Genomic DNA, 18,339 nt, shown 5'->3' on the forward strand with positions numbered 1-18,339 from the left:
TATCAATAAGAAGCAGGAAGTAGGGAGAGTTAATAATTGTTGGAAAGCAGTTATTTGAAACAATTGAATGGGTCTTTTGTAGTATAGACTTTTAGTCATGAAGTCGTGTGTGTGTGTGTGTGTGTGTGTGTGTGTGGTGTATGTGTGTTCATGTGACATTGCCATATATATGTGTGGAAGTCACAGCAGGATGTTTGGTGTCCTGCTTTACCCCTCCCTCTGTCTTATTCTCTTGACATAGGGTGTCTTATTGAACCTGGAACTAGGCTGTGGCCAGTAAGCCCCAGCAATCCTGTCTGTACCCCACCTCCACCCTCACCCCTGACAAGCTCTGGAATTACAGGCTTTGTGTGGTCATGTCTGAGTGAGTGTCTTTGTGAGCACTGGGGATCTTAGCTCAAGACCTCATGTTTAAGCAGCAAGTGCTTTTACCCACTGAACTATCTCCCTAGCTCCAGCTTTATTGCACCTTTATGCCAGCTCTCTGAGACAGGCATTAACAGCCCTGTTTTATATCTGAGGAGCTGGAGACCTAGAAAGGTGAGCGATTGCCCAAGGTCATATATGGTAGTAGACAGTCCGGCAGATGCAAACCTAGACGAGCTTATTTCTAATGTAGTCCTTTTTAGTCTCCGTAGCTTCTTTAATCATGTGTCTGACCAAGATGATAATTATATAGTATTTAGTATTGAGGGTTGGGGGTTAGGGGAGGCAGGGGCCTCCTGAGATGGCTCAGTCAATAAAATGCCTGCCATGAAGGCCAGGACTTGAGTTTGAGTCCTCAGTATCTTTGTGAAAGCACGGTGTGGTAGCCCAGGTCAAGAACCAGGATGGGTGAGGGCACAGAAGCAGGTGGCTTTTTAGAGTTCATTGGCTGAACGAGCCAAATTGATGAGCTCCAAGTTCAGTGAGAGAGTCCATCTCAAAGTTAAGATGGACAGTGTTCCAAAAAGATGCCTGACATTAACTTCTGACCTCCACACGCATGTGCAGATATGTGCATGCATTCACACACACACATTGGCACACTGAGTTAGAAAACATTCATATATCACATACTAAAGATGTGCGTGCACACACATACACCCAAGTACACACACACACTCTGATAGAAGAAATTAAAATGCTGATTTTTGGCCATTTTTTTTTTTTTTTCAGAACAAATGAAAAATCTATGAGCGCTAAAAAGAATCTTGCATAGCTACATATATGATTGTTTTTCTTTGGAAATTAAAAAGTGTGTGTCTGTGTGGGTGTACACGTATTTGTGCATGTGTACTTAGTGCACAAAGTGGTCATGAGTCATGGCATGCGTGTGACAATCCGAGGGTGACTTTTGGAAGTCGAGTCTCTTCCTCTGTGAATTCTGGGGAAGGGAATCAGCTCATCATACTTGGTGACACACTCCTTTACCCACTGTGATGTCTCTGACTCTTCTCTGCGAATTCTTTTTGGATGTTGTTAGATAGGGTTTATCTGTGTGTATCTCAGCAGTGATGTGTGTGTACAGTGTCTTGAGTTACAGGCAGTTGAGAGCTGTCCTGTTTTCCTACAGTTCCTAATCTCTTGCCTTAAAATCTCTGCTGATGGTAAACTAATTTTTAAAACAGAAACATGTATTTCCTAAACTTTCAGAAGATTCTCAATTTTCATAACTAACCCAAAGATGGGAGCTACAGAAAGATAAAATTTAGCTTGTTGTACAAAAATAACTTTTTGTAGTTTGAACATTTAGAGATAGGATGAAAGATCACTAGTCACTTCAATTTTATCTTTACATTTCATGTGTGAATGTATAATAATTCCTTAGCAAAATTCATGAAGTTAAAAGTTTTGAGAACTTATTTTTTACTTATTTCTTCAATAATGGTACATATTTAGCAATCCACAAAACCTCAAAGAGTCCTGGCAATCATTTTCTCTCCTCTTACAAGTAAGCTTATTTTATTTTATTTTTATTTTGTTTAATTTGGGGGCAGGTTGGTGCTGGGGTCCAACCCACGGCCTGGGCACATGCTCTACCACTGAGCTATACCTCAGGCTCTGTTTGTTTGAGTCTCACTGTAGCCAAGGTTGGCCTCAAATTTAATACCGCCCAACTTGCTGGGATCCCGTGTATGTGCTACCATAGCAGACTACAGAAGCTTGGGGAGGTGTTTGTTTATGGCAGGAAAGTTTGCTTGCTTTTTCCTCCCTCATCTTTCTAAACATGTATCAGTGTACTGCAGGCACAGACTTTTTTAAGGCAGGAAGAAAGGGGATACTAAACAACTGGCTTTAGTCACCCTGGAGATGGAGACGCAAGGGAACACCAGCTATTCTGGACACAAGAAACGTTCCTAACATGAGAACATCAATAAAAACTATCTTCACACCTAATGTCTACATTATGTGACTTCTTTCAGACGTAGTTCACAGATAACCCCTAACACCAAGACAGGTACACAAGGAGCTAGACATGAGGTAACCAGGGAAGTTTGGGGTGTATTTCTTGGTGGCTATAGCTCCTGATACTCAAAAAGCCCCTCTGTAGTTAAGTATCTTGCAGCTGTAGCTAAGGCTCATTCTGCCACAGCATAAACTCAGGTGCAGGACACTTTCCAAACTGATGGACATGTGCACTGCGTCCCATGACGACCCTGGCTCACTAGGAGAGCATCTGCGTGTGGCTCCTCTGCAAGCTGAATTATTCCCTTCAGCAAGACAGGAACTGAGAAAAACTTCTGCCAACCAGAGCATGACTGCCTTGGTGCAGGTAAATCATACCACAAACCCGGAAAGAGCCATTAGAGCTCCACAGTTAAAACGGAGGCCGGAGAACTGAAGCCTTCCTCGACTTTATCAAAACAGAAAGTTTAGCAAAATAGAAGATACATGTTCTGATGCCTGGTAATGCCTACTTGTAATTCCAGTACTGGGAAGGGTTAAGGAGGGAGATTGTGAGATCCAGCGTAGGATATAGAAAAACAAAAACAAAAACAAAACCCACTACTACCAGCAATAACCAAAAGAACCAACCAAACTAAAAAGCAAAACAAAAAGCAATATATTGCAAAAAAGAAAAGCTTCTTGTATGTCAGGGAACACACACGGTGTTCCACATCACTATAGCCAAGAGCATGATCATAATCCAGACATCCCAGGTTGGTGAGGATGTGGAGAAATTGAAAGTAAATTAGGACAGCCACTTTGGAAAGAGTCTGGCGTAGGATTAGCATGCGATCGGACGAACGGACTCCTGAGCATCCGTGCAAAACTGCACACGGAAGTTCACAGCAGCAGCATTCCGCAGTAGCCCAGCGTGGAAGCCAGCTTGCTCCCGGCTGATGATGAGTAGGCAGAGTGAGAGCCATGATATGGACTTCTGTGTGGCAGTAAAGAGTAAAAGTGTTGACTTCTGCTGCCGATGAATAAGCATTGAGAATTCTCTATGAAAGCGTTCACCTACTAAGAACTCCGTATGTATGATTTAGAGTAGGAAAACTAGGGAGGCAGAAAGTAGGTCACTGGCTAGGGGAAGGATGGATTGCCAATGAGTATGAGTTAGTTTTTTGCTTAAAAGTAGATTATGATGTTAGTATACAACCCTGTAAATTATATCTTCATATGAAGAAATGTCATGGTATATTAATTATATATCATTAAACTATTTTAAGAAAACAATTTTTAGTGACAGACAAGAAACAAAAACTTAATAAATATATGGGTAGATTCTTTTTCACATCCTAGATCGTCGGCCAATGTATATTTAACTATAAACCCAATAACAGACATAGAAAGAAATAATGGTTCTTTGGTTTTTGTTGGTTTGTTGGGTGTTTTGTTTTGTTTTGAATGGGGTCTTGTGTAGTCCAGCATACCCCAAACTCCAAGTTTAGCTAAAGCATGACCTTGACCTCCTAATGCTCCAACTCCAAATGCTGGGATTGCAGGCAAGCACCAGCACATCCGGCTCTAATTTCAAACGAGCCTCCGTGAGAGCTGCTGAGCTTGTGCTGGGTGCTGCTGGTGGTGTGTGCCACCTCAGTAGGACACTTCGTCACACCTCATCTGCTCTAGCTACCTAGTGGCTTTTGAATTCATTAAATGTATTTCACAGGCTGAATCAGGTGATCTCTGAGAGTTTAAGGACAGCCTGATCTACATAGTAAGTTCCAGGATGAACTACATAATCAAAGACACCCCCACACAGTGTATTTCACTCAACCTAAGCTTCAGGGCACCTATGGGAATACTACCGTGGATCTCTAACTAGTGCATATCTGATGGGTGGGAATAAGACAAACTAGTATTCTAGATCTCTTTCTCTAAATAGAAAACATGGACCAGAAGGAGAACCTTTGGCTGAGGATATATGACACATCCAGAGAGTCACCTTTCTAATGTAACTGTCTCAGGCACACCTTTTTCCAGTCTGGAGTTTTAAGGAAATTTCCAGGTACTGTGAACATAATATCAGAATAGGAAGGGGAGTTTGTAAGTTATATAGTCTAATATTAATTCTTTAGAGAGACATTTCACTGTCCCTGTTTGAATACAATGTGCTACTAAGCACAACAACACTGATAATTAACAGTCTAATGGAAATGTGTTCCCTGCTGATTATAAGTGAAACCTTTTGTTTGTTTGTTTTTTGAGACAAGCTGGCCTGGAACTCATTGTCTGGCCCAAAGTGGCCTTAGACTCTAACTAATCTCCTGACTTAACCTCCCAAGTAATAATTTGCCATATATGGCCTCTTAGAAAAACTTATTCAGTGTTAGCAATTTAATGCACTTGCCTTGTTTCACTTGGTTTATTTAGCTATATATAAACACAAACAAAGAAACAAATTACATTGTGTAGAAACTTTTAATTTCCCTTGGTATTTTTACTTTTATTTATAAAAGTTAGTATTCCTATTACAACCAATATTTAATTGGTTTTGTTACCAAATGGAGGCTTGTTTGTTTGTTTAAGGATTTGTTTATTTTTTTCTGTTTAGCCAGCCATAATATCACTTCTTTTGTTTGTTTTGTTTTACTTTGGTAACTTGACTTTCTAAGACAGCTTTATTTTTATATTGCTTTGGTATTTTGCCTGCATATCATATCTGTGTGAGGTGCCAGATCCCCTGGAACTGGCAGACAGTTGTGAGCCCTGAGAATGCTAGGAATTGAACCTGGGTTTTACTTAAGTTACTTTATTATGTTATGTGTGTGGGGTTTTGCGTGAATGCACTACTTGTGTGCCTGATGCCCAAGGAAGAGAAGAAGGAATTGAGTCACCCGGAATAAGAGTTACAGGTGGCTGTGAGCTGTTGTGTGGGTGCTGTGAACTGTACCTAGTTCCTCTGTATGAGCAGCCAGTGCTCTTAACTACGGATTCATCTCAGCCTTCTGTGACCCATTGTAAAACAATGTTGTGCCCAATGTGAAATAGGGAGCAAGGACAGCTTTATTATTTCCACATTAAATTTATTTTGAGATGAGAAAGGGACAAAAGAGGGTGGGGTTGGGGCAAGGTGGGTAGGTGGAGAGATGGCTCAGTGGTTGAGAGCACTAGCTGCTCTTCCAGAGGACCTGGGTTCAATTCCCAGCACCCACATGGCATCTCAGAACTGCCTAGAACTGCAGTTCTAGGGATCTGACACCTTCACCCAAACACACATGCAGGTAAAATATGAATACACATGAAATTTAAAAGGAGGATAAGGGGACGAATACAAATATACATATTTACATATACATACATATATGAAACTGTAAAAGAATAAAAATATTATTTTTGTCTTTTGCTCCTTTTTATCTTATTTTCTTCTATATTCTTCCATAATATTGTAGTCTTTTGGCTAATACCAAGCATAACTTTCCTCTGCTAGCTTTGTTAATTTTATATCTGATCTTGCTCATCCTCCTCCCCTTGTACCCCTCCATTGTTAATCACCTTCCCTCCGAAAGTAGCTCTCCTGCCGCAGATATCCACAGTACTGTCTTGTCTACCCCGTACCCCTGTAGTCTCTCTCCTAACTCCCCGGTGCTGGGATTTCAGGGATGAGGTATTGCTACCATGCCAGCTGTTTCTCTCTCTCTGTCTCTGTGTGTGTGTGTGTGTGTGTGTGTGTGTGTGTGTGTGTGTGTGTTATCATAGCAGTTTTAAACATATGGGCTTGGTTTGTCTTGTTTTTTTTTTTTTTTTTTTTTTTTTTTTCCTAAGACAGGGTTTCTCTGTGTAATAGCCCTGGCTGTCCTGGAACTCACTTTGTAGGTCAGGCTGGCCTCGAACTCACAGAGATCCAGCTGTTTCTGCTTCCCTAGTGCTGGGATTAAAGGAAGCACAGGCCAGCCTAGAGTAAATTGTGAATTTGAAACTAGCCTGGGCTATAGAGAAAGACCTTGTTTCAAAAAACAAAATTCAATGAAAAAGAATTTTTTTTTGAGACAGTCTCATAATACAACCCTAGCTGGTTTGAAACTTCCAGTGTAGCCCAGGCTGGCCTCAAACTCATAGATCTAACTGTATCTACATCCAGAATGCTTGGGTTAAAGGTGTGTGCCACCAAAAAATATAAATGAATAAAAATAAAAAGGATAGACCTTTCAGCAAGGTTGCTCTTGGCTTACAGAACAGGACTTAAAATCTCAGTATGTGTTATAGGGGGGTGTTCTATGGGAGGAATATTTTCAGTTATCACAACGGTACTAAATTACCTCAGCATGTTTTCAGTGAAGTCCTGGTCTAGTTCTCTAGTTTTTCTCAGATCTCTGTGTTCTGAGACAGGGTTTTCTCTCTCCGGCCTAACTTCCCTGTGTAGCTGAGGATGGACTTGAACTTGGGTTTCTCCTGTCTTCCCTCTCAGGGTGAACTGGCATCCCTAGCTCATAGAGCGCTGAGGATCAAACCCAAGGGTTTTCAGGCAGAATATAAAAGCACTGACCTATATCCCCAGCCCCTAAACTCTCAGGTACAGTAGACAAGGGCTGACCTACATGCCCAGCCCCTAACTCCTGTTAATGTTTCCTCTGACTTTGCCTTTTTAGGAACTGAAGAGATTTGAGAGCTTTGTGAACGCCTGTCCTCCTTTTGATATTGTTATCGATGGCCTCAATGTTGCAAAAATGTTTTCCAAGAGTCGTGAATCTCATAATGTAAGTATGTTTTATTTTGTCTTTCCCTCTCTGTAGAAATCATTCTTGTAAAGAACCAGCTGCCTTCTGTGTACAGCCTCAGCTCTCTCCTCCTGACCTCTCCTTTCTCTGCGGAGCCACTGTTTACCTCTCCATCACATCTGTCTAATTTGAAAATTAATACAGCCAGATGTGATTTTGGGATACTAGATTGTCATTATTTCCTGTTTTCCTATACAGGATAGATTCATAGATTAACCTGTGCAGTTGTCTTCTCAGTGGGTGGTCGTTTGTTTTTATCAACTTGTAAGAGAGCCAGAAAGTTCAAAGAAGGCTACCAGGACTTTTTATTCTTTTTTCATTCATTGTTTTTCTTTGTTCTTTTTGAGACAGTCTCTCTGTGTAGACTAAAACTGGCCTGAACTTAGAGATCCTTCTGCCTCTGCTTCCCAAGTGTTCCCCCTCTGTGACCCTGGTTTTTCATAGCAGCAAAGAGCCTAGAAAATTAAAGGTAAGTTTGTACAGTAGATCCCTTGAAAACAATGGAACATTAAAATTAGATTCTAAAGAGTGCCTGGATTTCAGCTTGTGGCTCTTAAGCTTGCTGACTGGTGCGGCAAAGGCTTTTCTCCGAGGTGCTGCACCCTCATTTAGCCATTTCTGCTTTATCTGCAAAAGTCACAAGGGAATTTGGGTTCTGTTGCCTTTTTTTTTTTTTTTTTTTTTTTTGTTGTTGTTGTTGTTGTTGTTGTTGTTTGGTTGGTTGGTTTTTGGTTTTGTTTTGTTTGTTTGGAGACTAGGTAGTTTGTGGCTGTGACTGGCCTTGAACTCTTGATCCTTCTGCCATGAGAAGAGTTTGAAAATACCTTTGTGTCTTGTCAAAGGCAAGGCAGCAGATCTGACCAGTCAGGCTTAGAGGAGTTCAGTTTTGGACGGACTCATTTGGGAAAGTCCCCATCTACTCTGGGAAAAATAAGAATTAGAATTCCAGCTTTCCACAAAGCCCTAAAAATTAGTTTGCCAGATATAGGCTAAATTGGACTGGGTTCTTTGGAGGGAAGTCGGATATCAAGGATGGCTGGTGGGAATGTCCACTAGCCTGTCAGAAGGAACTCTGTAGATGAGTGTCCTTGTCACAGTTTCAGAGGAGACAGAGAACCGAAGACAGCCTCACAGGGCACATAAGTCCTCTGGGCACACCCTGGATTGTCAGAAGCAGTTTCCCAGTTTCTCTAATTAGCCTGGAAATGGATCTTAGTTTTGAAATTAGGGATAGATCTTCTGTGCTAGAGATATAGCTCACTTGCTACACTACCTCCCAAGAATGCACAAAACCCCAGGATCCCTCCCCAAGACCCCGTAAACTAGACATGATACCACACCTGTAATCCTAATATTTAAGAAGTGGAGACAGGAGGAACAGAAGTTCAAAGCCATCCTCAACTGTTTTCTATTCTGTAGGAAGGGAGTAGATGGTTCCTATCTCCAAAGGTGTTATGAAAATTTAATGACTCCATATGTGCAAACCCTCGGTGCATGAGCTTCACAGGAGTAGCTACGGTTGTAATTACTGTTTGAGTGAATTCCCAAATGGGACAATAGTTCTCGTTTTTCTGTAGGCCTTTGTCTGATAGCTTAAGTTGTTTTCTTGTCATTCATGAGAATGAAAAAGGCTAAATTCTAGGGCAGGCAGAGTCGGTAGTTATGCGCCTTTAATCCCAGCATTCAGAGATATTTGAATCTGACTCTGAGGCCAGCCTGGTCTGCTGTGTAGAGAGAGCCTGTCTTAAAATGAAAGGAAATTCTAAATTCTACATTAGTATTAGACTCAGTCTAGGCCAGACAGTCAAATAATTGCTGATTAAGAATTGAAGTCAGTACTAGGTCCTGAACCAGACCAATGACTGACTCATTGCAGTGAACATTTGAAAGTAAAGATATGTGGACAACACGATTTTTGTTTTCTTTTGTTTTTTATTTATTTTTACTCTTTATTGGGGGAGGTTTCAAGGGCAGAAGGCAGTTACAAAGGGATGGGGGAGGGGAGTGGGATTGGGGCAGATGATGTAAACTTCACAAAGAATCAGTACAAAGTTAAAAAATAACAATAAATGGAAACTTAAAAACAACAACAAAAAGCATTTATGTGAGCATGGAATATTGGCGATCGCTGTGATTGCTTTTGTGATTGTTCAGCTGTAGCTCCCGTTTTCATCTGTAGAGATTAGTCATGGTGATTGTACCTTCCTTCAGTGCCCCCTTCACCACTGAATTCTCTTCTGTGCGACCGCATCAGGCTCAGGCCAGACTGATAAATTGTAGAAAAGGAAAGAGAATTGAAGTCGGTATTATTAAAAACACGTGACAAAATAAAATAGCGTGAAGAAACTGTTCTGGGGTTGGGGGCCATAGCTCGATGGAGAGAACTTACCTACATGCATGAGGCTTGGATTTCTGTCTCAGACCTACAGAAGAAGATTCAGACAGACATAGCTTAGGTTGGTGTCACAGTGTGTGCCTATAAACCTAGATCTCAGGAGGCAGAGGCGGGATGATCTCAAGTTGGAGGCCAGCCTGGGCTGCAAAGTGCCAGGACACCCTGAGTTATGGAGTGATACCCTGTTGCCAAGCATGTTGGGCTGTTGCTCTCTTACACACTTATTCACAGCCCCAGTTTGCATGTGTTCGTGTGATGGGATGAGTGTGCAGACATAACCCAACAGTATCGAGAGCCAGAAGAGATTAGTAGGCTACACTGGCCACTTGATGTCCCACTGTGTGTCAGGAGTAGGACCAGGGCTTGGGAGCCACAGTTACCAGAGGATGTAGGCTTTTGAGTTCTTCAAAAGCAATGTGATCATCCATGTAAAGCACAGCTGCCAACTGTGTGTGAGCTGCATTGGAGGACTCTGGGTAATTCTCCCTTAAAGAGCCCATGTGCTTGACTCATCTCACTTTCTGTAATGTTTAAAGAAGCCCACACCCACGCTTTCGGGGATTATCTTCTGAGTGCTTTCTCAAAATACCTTATTAAACCCCCAACTAAAGGAATGCTAATATATATGTTCGGTATCCTACTTTGGGTAGCTGATGGCCTTTACTTTCTTTTTTTTTTTTTCTTAATATTTATTTATTTATTATATAGGAGAACTACACTGTAGCTGTCTTCAGACACACCAGAAAAGGGCATCAGATCCCATTACAGATGGTTGTGAACCACCGTGTGGTTGCTGGGAATTGAACCCAGGACCTCTGGAAGAGCAGTCAGTGCTCTTAACCACTGAGCCATTCCTCCAGCCCAGCCTTCACTTTCTTATTTTTAGCAGTCTTCATAGAGTTGTCTTCCTGTTTTATTGAACTGGTGCTCAGAGTCTAAACTTGAATCACCAAGTAAACAGTCATCTTCTCTATACAGGAAATATGACATAAAGGGTGTGAGAGGAGATGGCGGGGGGGGGGGGGGGGGGGTGCAGTGCAAACATGAGGACCATGTGAGCCAGACATAGTAGTGCATGCCTGTAACCCTACAAGCATCATACACATATACACATACATACATATGTATACACATACAAATACATGAGCATACAGACATGCATGGACATACTTCCCACATATAAACATGTATACACACAGTTCATTCACACATGTGCTCTCACACATGCATACAACATTCATACATATACACATACTCTTATACAAGCACATGCCACACATACATAGATATACACACTCTTTCACACATGCACATTCTCATATGCTTACATACACATTCTGTACACACCCCCTCACATATGAATAACCAAATACATGCATATATCACGTACACAAGTGCATTCATACATGCACACAGGTGTATTTACACACAAATGCACATACACATGCACATACCTGTATGTGTACATTACACATGTATACATATGCACATGAATACACATATATACAAATACACATGAGTATACATATATACGTGCACACACACACAAATCATAAGCAGGGAAGGAAGGGAAGAGAGACTGCAAAGCCTGGTTTGTTAGCACACCTGCCATCTCAGCACCTTGATAAGAAGTCAGTGAGTTCAAGGACAGCTTCAACTGCGTAAAACAAAATTAGATGGCTCAAAACCCAAAATATAGTAACTCTTTTGAGAAGCCACATCTACACATATGGTACTTAATATTTGAGGATCTTTCCTTTTCTTAACTCGAGTACTTAAAATCAATCTTTCTCCCCCCCCCCATTTATTTATTTGTTTTATATCCTGTTGCACCCCCCCTCCTCCCAGTCCCAACCTCACAAATCCCTTCCCAAATTACCCCCTCTCCTGAGAGAAGGGAAAGCCTGCCTTAGGTACCACCCCACCCTGTGGTATCCAGTGCAGTAGGACTAAGCACATCCTCTCCCACTGAGGCCTGACAGGCAGTCCAGCTAATCCAGCGAGGAGGAAGTGGCTCCAGTGGCAGCCCACAGGGCCAGAGAAATCTCATAATAAACAAACTCTCCACCAAGGGGGGCGGGGGGATTTGTATGGAGATTCTACTCTAGAAAAAGAAAACCCAATTCTGCTAGTGAAGATAGGTTCAGTCGTACTAGCTTTTAAGAAAGTAGCTACTCATTTAAGCCATCTCTGCTACTATTACCCTCATTTCAGGGCCAGAATAACTGGAGTATTAACAGTGAGGGAGAGAAGTTGTGAAGGCTCTGTTGGCTTGTAATGGGTCTGCTCTGCTGTCTCTTGCAAAGTTGGTTATTAGAGTGTGCATGTGTGTACAAGTATGTGCGTGTATGTTGGTGCATATGAACATGTTGTGGTTTTCATGTAGAGGTCTGTGGAGTCTACCTGGTAATGTGGCTAAGCTAAAGTGTACATAGTTTGGCAGCAAGTGCTTTCTCCTACTAAGCCCTGCTGCTGTGTTTTATCAGCAGCGAATGTAGATACGTAGATTACCCAGGAACGTGATTTCAGCAGAGCAGGGGAGGCGGTCTTTCCAAGGGCTCAGCAGAATGAGAGTTTCTCACTAGCTTCTGGCTGCCACGCTGAGAAGGCTGATGCTCGTGTTACAATAGTCAAGCTAGACATGAGTTTGAACATAGACAAGTAGACTGTCTCTGCTTGAATTTTGCTTTTTTTTTAAATCTAGGTCCTTTGTTGCAGTTGTATGTGATTCTTTTGTTGATTTTTTTTTCTTAGAATAATCGGGGAGGGAATTCTAAGTCTCTGTGACTCATACTTAACTCATGTTCTCACAACTTTGATTTGTAAGAAATGAGTTTTTCTTCATAGTCACCAAGAGTTTGTTAATGCTTAGTGACGTGAGGCTTTGAGGAGACAGGAACAACATGCAGCCTTTCACTTGGGAAACAAGAAATAGAAAGGTTCTTACGGCACAGCTTTTCCCATGATCCTCTGCACCCCACACACCTGCCATGCACCCTTCCTAATGCTTTTGTTCCCTGCTCCTTCTGTAACCCGCACTTTGGACTGCCCATGTTCCTAAGCCCCTCTAATAGAGGGCGTGGGGAGGGTTCACCATTTTAGTTAATCTGGCTAGCTGTTCCCAACTCTGCACCCTATTTCTGCAACAAACGGAGAATTGGTTAAAATGGCTTCGGCAGAATGGAAATTTAGAATGTAATTCAAAAGAATTACGGGCAGACATCAGCACTAAATGCTTTCATGCCTGTAGCTTGTTTTTGACAGCGAATGGAAAGCCGTTTGGGGTGGAAATGCTGCAGAATTCATTCTGATTGCTATCTCTTAGTTGCTTTTACTCCAGTGAGAGAAAATGGAAGCGAGGAATTAGCCATTAAAGGTCATTTGGTAGAGCGTGTACTTGGCAGTGACTTCTCATATTTTTTTTCCTTCCACTCGGGTTATTTTATTTCTCTATGGATTTACATACGCTCCTGTTAATGTTTCAGAGCCATGAGCAGCTAAGGCACAGTAAGATGTGCTTGTGGCTTTCATAACCGTGGTCCCTCACTCCGAGCTGTAGTGATGCTGAATTGTCAGGACTGTGCTCGAAACTTTCGGTAACGGTAGCGGAGTGAGGAAGCTCAGCTCCTGGTGTGTTCACCACAGCAAATGTTAAATACCAAAGTGGACTTTCTAGTACCTGTTCTCTGAAATACTCTGTGTCGTAACCGTTTCTCCCATTAAGGGAGGCTTTCCTGATAGCTAGCCTGCCTTTTTTCTCCATCCCCAAACTTCAAGAAGCATGTTGCTTCTGTGTCAGGGGTTTTCTTTTCTTTTCTTTTTTTTCTTTTGCCTTTTGGAGAAGTGTTTCAGTATTTTCTTTCTTTTCCCGTGTTGGAATGTAAAGCCAAAGGCTGCTGTTTCCAGTTTGAAGTTTTGTGCACTGCAGATGACTGGAGTGATAGGTGATTGCACATGAGAGCTAAATATTTTTTATTTTGATCAGCTGGTTAGCAGTAGATGCTTCCTGTTAGAATCTGAAAGGTAGTTGACTTTTTTGTAATGTGTATGTGTGTTTTGCTTGTGTGTATATCTGAGCTCCACATTTGTGGAAAGCCAGAAGAAGGTTTCAGATCCCCTGGAACTGGAGAAAGTTGTAACTCACATGTGGGTCTCCAGTTCCTTGACTGAATATTATTTCTTCATTACAATTCATTCATTTGTTGGGATTTTTGGTGGTGTGTGTGTGTTTGTTTGTTTTTGCAACTGGTTTCACTGTGTCGCTCTGGCTGTCCTGGTCCTGTAGACAGGTCTGGCTGTGTAGACCAGGCTGAGCTCAAACTCACAGAGATCTGCCTGCCTCTGCCTCCCAAGTGCAGGATTAAAGGTGTGTGCCATCACACCTGACTTTATTCTTTTTCGTCTTCCTGCCTGCTTTCCCTGGCAAAAATTTAAAGGACAACAGTTACTCAGTTATTTCTAAATTTAACCCTAATCCACAAAGTTTGACTCACTCAAAATGAATCAATTTTTTTAATTAACATTTCTGATTTCAAGATTCAGAACCCTGTAATGGAAGGAATGAGCTGACGCCTAGAAGTTGTTCCCTGGCCTACACACACACACACACACACACACACACACACACACACACACACATTGCATGCATGTAGTCATCCTGAGGAAAGACTTATGAGATTGTCCTCTGTCCTTCACACACATGCATGTACACAAGTGTGTAAATATAATCATCCTCTGGTTTCCTAGATAGCAGATTCACACATGCTGAAGACCTTTATGTAAAGTAGCATAGGGGCTGGAGAGATGGCTCAGTGAGTAAGAGCTCTGGCTGCTCGCCCAGAGGACCCAGATTCAATTCTCAGCACACAATATCTGTACCTCTAGTCTCAGGGAATATACTTTCCTCTTCTGGCCCCCACAGGCAATGGGCACATATGTGGTACACAGACATACATAATAAAGTGGTATAGTATTTCCATATGCCCGATAAACATCATCCTATACTCTCACACTGAACAGCTAGCTTATAATCCCTAATACAATTTAAATAGTTTTCTCGGAAATAATGACAAGGAGAGTCTGTGTACACTTCCACAGAACAATCCTTCACTGGAGGAAGTAGGACAGACAAACAGGGCTGGAACCTGGTGGCAGGAGCTGATGCAGAGGCCATGGAGGGGTGTTGCTTACTGGATTGCTCCCTGTGGCTTGTTTAACCTGCTTTCTTATAGAACCTAGGTCTTAGCTGCTCAGGGTGGCACCACCCACAGTGGAAAACTGACCAGCAGAGATGGCTTGTTTGTGTGTAGTGCTGGTGAGTCAAAAACTGAAGCCTAGGCAGATGCTATACATTTCCAGCCAGAGTTATTTAATCTATAGGCCCATTGCATGCTGGGAAAGTAAAGCTAATCCATGACTCCTTATTTTTAAAATAGTTAACACCTGGGACTGTTGCGGTAAATAATAATGTAATCTTTCATCCCAAGCTAGTGCCGGCACCATTGGTGCCACATGACACTGCAGGGTATCTTTATCTCAGCGGCTCCATGCTGCCCCCAAATACTTCTCAGAGCCACCCTCTCTCAGCTGTCTCCCTGCCAGCCGGAAACGCACTCACATTCTCCACAGCCCAGTAAAATCATGACTCAACAATTATAATTTATCAAATAGATTTATATGTTAAATTCTTAATCTACAATATATCCACACAATAAGCTTACAACCATTTGACAAAGATGTAAACCACCCACTTAGATAAAACAAATTGACCCATCAAAACCCTTAGAAATAATCATATCTACCTGTCGCCAATTAAGACCACCCGGATCTAGAACCTACTCCTTTGGCTCCATCTTGATTCTCCCTGCTTCTCTTTCTCTCCTGCCTTACCAAAGACTTTGTCCCCACCCCACTCTCTACTGTCCACTTGTGTATCACCTTGGCCTAACTAGTGCCAGCCCTCACCTGCATATATTGACACCAACCTACATGGGACTGGAAAGGTGGTTCAGTGGTTAGAGAATTTGCTGCTCTTGTAGAAGGCCCAAGTTCAGTTCCCAGCACCCCACATAATGGCTCACAACCATCTGTAATCTCAGTTCCAGATCTGACACTGTTTTCTGGCCTTAGGTGCCAGGCACTCGTATGGTCAGCATACACACATGCAGGTAAAACCCTCATACACATGAAATAAATACATCTAAATTTTTGCAGTTGGGCATAATAGCAAGAGGCCAAGGTCGGTATATGCTTTGGCTACAGAGTAAGTGAGATGGCTACCTCATCTCAAAAAAGCACAAAAACCTGAAAGAATAAAAGGTGAAATAGTTATATCTGCTTTCTCACATCAAAGATCAGTGGATGCCTCAGGGTTGACTGAGGAATATGAGGTGTAGTGCTTGGGGTTTTTCCTGACCATCTTTCATGAAGTGGTACAGAGAAGTCGGATCTCGCTAGGCTGAACCCTATTGGGCTGATTACAGCTCTCAGTCACCTGCCACCCCCACCCCACCCCTCCTCTTGCTTGGCACACCTGAGTTCACTTTTGCCATGTGACTGCTAGACTAACCTGCACCTCTTAGGATTATCCTGACAGTTACCAGTTTGTGCATGAAGGCCAACACCAACCAGGTGAGATTTAACAAAGCTATCGAGGTGTTAAATAGAAAGCAGTGTGCAGCCAAGCAAAACTTCTACATTGAATTTGGTTTCGTCGTCCTTTCCAAATTTCCAGCAGGACACACCTTGCCTAATAGTTAAACTGTCCAGGATGCGTTAATCAGGTGATCAGGCGTCATGTTTTGTTGCCAGGCTCCTCTGTCAGTTGTCTCCCTGACGACGGATTAATGCCCGATTGCTTCTAATGTGTCTGCGTGATAAGCATTTGGAGTGTGGAAAGACTGACTGTGAATCACTATTGTGTGTACCTCGCTTCTATGACAGTATATGAAAACATCCTTCTCGGGAATGTCATAGGTAGAGGCCACTATGCAAATAACCCCAATTTGAACAACAACCAAAGTTTCTGTTGTCAGGAAGTAGTGATCCCATTGTTACCAGTAAATGGATTCCTGGTTTGGACGCTATGTAAATTATTCTTGCTTAATTATTACAATATCAATGCTTCAGTAATTATTAGTTCCATGGTGACCTTTATTTTAAAAAAGCATTTATCTTTTAAAATAATTGGTGTTTCACACTTCTCTCTGTTACGAAGGCTGAGATTTTTCCCTCAGCCCCAAATAATGAAGGCCAATAGACTGAAGACATTTCAGTTCTTAAGGCTGTACTTGGGTTTTTTTCTTTCTTTCTTTCTTTCTTTCTTTCTTTCTTTCTTTCTTTTTTTTTTTTTTTTTGTTTCTGTTTTTGTTTTGTTTACTTTGTTGGTTTTTGATAATTCAGTTTTCTTTTCTGGGTAGTTTTGGAAAATAAAATACATCTAAAATTTTACAAGTTGCAGTTGGGCGTAGTAGCGAGAGGGTAAGGTGGGAAAATGAAGGTGCACCAGCAGTGCTTAGAGACTGGGAAGTTTGGAAGCACGGGAGAGCCCTCAGGGGTGCGCCGCGTCATTCTCAACACTGTTGGAGTGAATGGGCTGTGAGAACTGAGGGGACCAGGACAGGCTCTGAGTAATGCGGTGCCACTAGATCACTGTGATGTGATGACACCACAGAGCTCTTTAGCTTTGCTTATATGTAGTGTCCAGGACTGTCACTTAGGATCGGGCAGCCTCTATGGAAACCTCACTGACTGGCCCTCTCTCGGTAGGCACCGACTTCCTGTAGCTCTTCGTCTAGGGGTGCGACTGTGTGGAGTGCTTGTCCACGCCGGCCTATGATCTGGTGTGTAGCCGTCCACGTTCCTGCCACTCTGTTGTGTGCAAGGAAACCCCTTGGACTTCCTGTCTGTTCCGGAAAGAGAGTGTAGGTAATCTTACTAAATCACAGGTTGAAGAATAAGTGGAAAATAACCCTACAAAATATACATACTGCTTTAACTTTCAGCCTTTTACCAAAATACCTCAGGAGTGAAAACTGAGACCAGTTCCATGTCTATAAAACACAAGCACACCAAAGCCTCCATTACTTTCCAGTATTTGTTCTGGCCTTTTTATTTCGATGTCTGTTCCCTGGTTATCATGGGATTGCAGTGAAAGCAACCCCCAACATCTGGCTCTTTGTTGTTTTACTTGTAATTTAATCCTGGCCTATACGAATTTCCTTGTGTGAGAATGCCAGGGTGTAGACATTAGCCAGGTCATCCCCCACACCTGCACACACTCCCACATCCTGGAGTATCTTTAAACACTAGTCCTTATCTGTGTGTGTGTGTGTGTGTGTGTGTGTGTGTGTGTGTGTGTGTGTGTCTGTGTGTCTGTGTGTCTGTGTGGCTTTAGTATTAGCCATAGAGATAAGAACCAAAAAGTTCAGTGCCACAGCAGGGTGCAGCTCACAGACTTTGGATGTTAACTACATGTATACAAACATCCATACATCCCCACATACGCATATCTATGGTATGTGTGTAGGTTCTGTTTTTCTGAGACCTTGCTTAACTAGGTAGCCCAGGTTGGCCTGGAACTTTTTAACCCAGGGTGTCCTCCTGCTCTGCCTCCAATGTGTTGAGATTACAGATGTGTACCATCATGCCTGGCTTAATAAATATATGTTTTTGGGGACTGGCAAGATGGCTGAGTGGGTAAAGCACTTGTCACTAAGGCTGATCATGAGTTCAGTACCTGGTAAAACAGAGCTACACCAGCAAGCTCCTCAGATTCTACGTGTGCTCTGTGGCAAA

At 42.3% G+C, this 18,339-nt stretch overlaps 1 protein-coding gene across 1 annotated transcript in view; it reads left to right on the plus strand.

The window, feature by feature from the left end:
• Positions 1-18,339, plus strand: part of PRORP (protein only RNase P catalytic subunit) — a 74,929-nt gene that overhangs the window by 23,977 nt on the left and 32,613 nt on the right. Inside the window, exon 4 of the mRNA XM_080915177.1 lies at positions 7,020-7,127. Within this exon, the coding sequence (XP_080771303.1) occupies positions 7,020-7,127 (108 nt within the window). The remainder of the gene's footprint in view (positions 1-7,019; positions 7,128-18,339) is intronic.

Source organism: Micromys minutus, assembly GCF_963924665.1.
Source record: "Micromys minutus genome assembly, chromosome: 1".
NCBI lineage: Eukaryota > Metazoa > Chordata > Mammalia > Rodentia > Muridae > Micromys > Micromys minutus.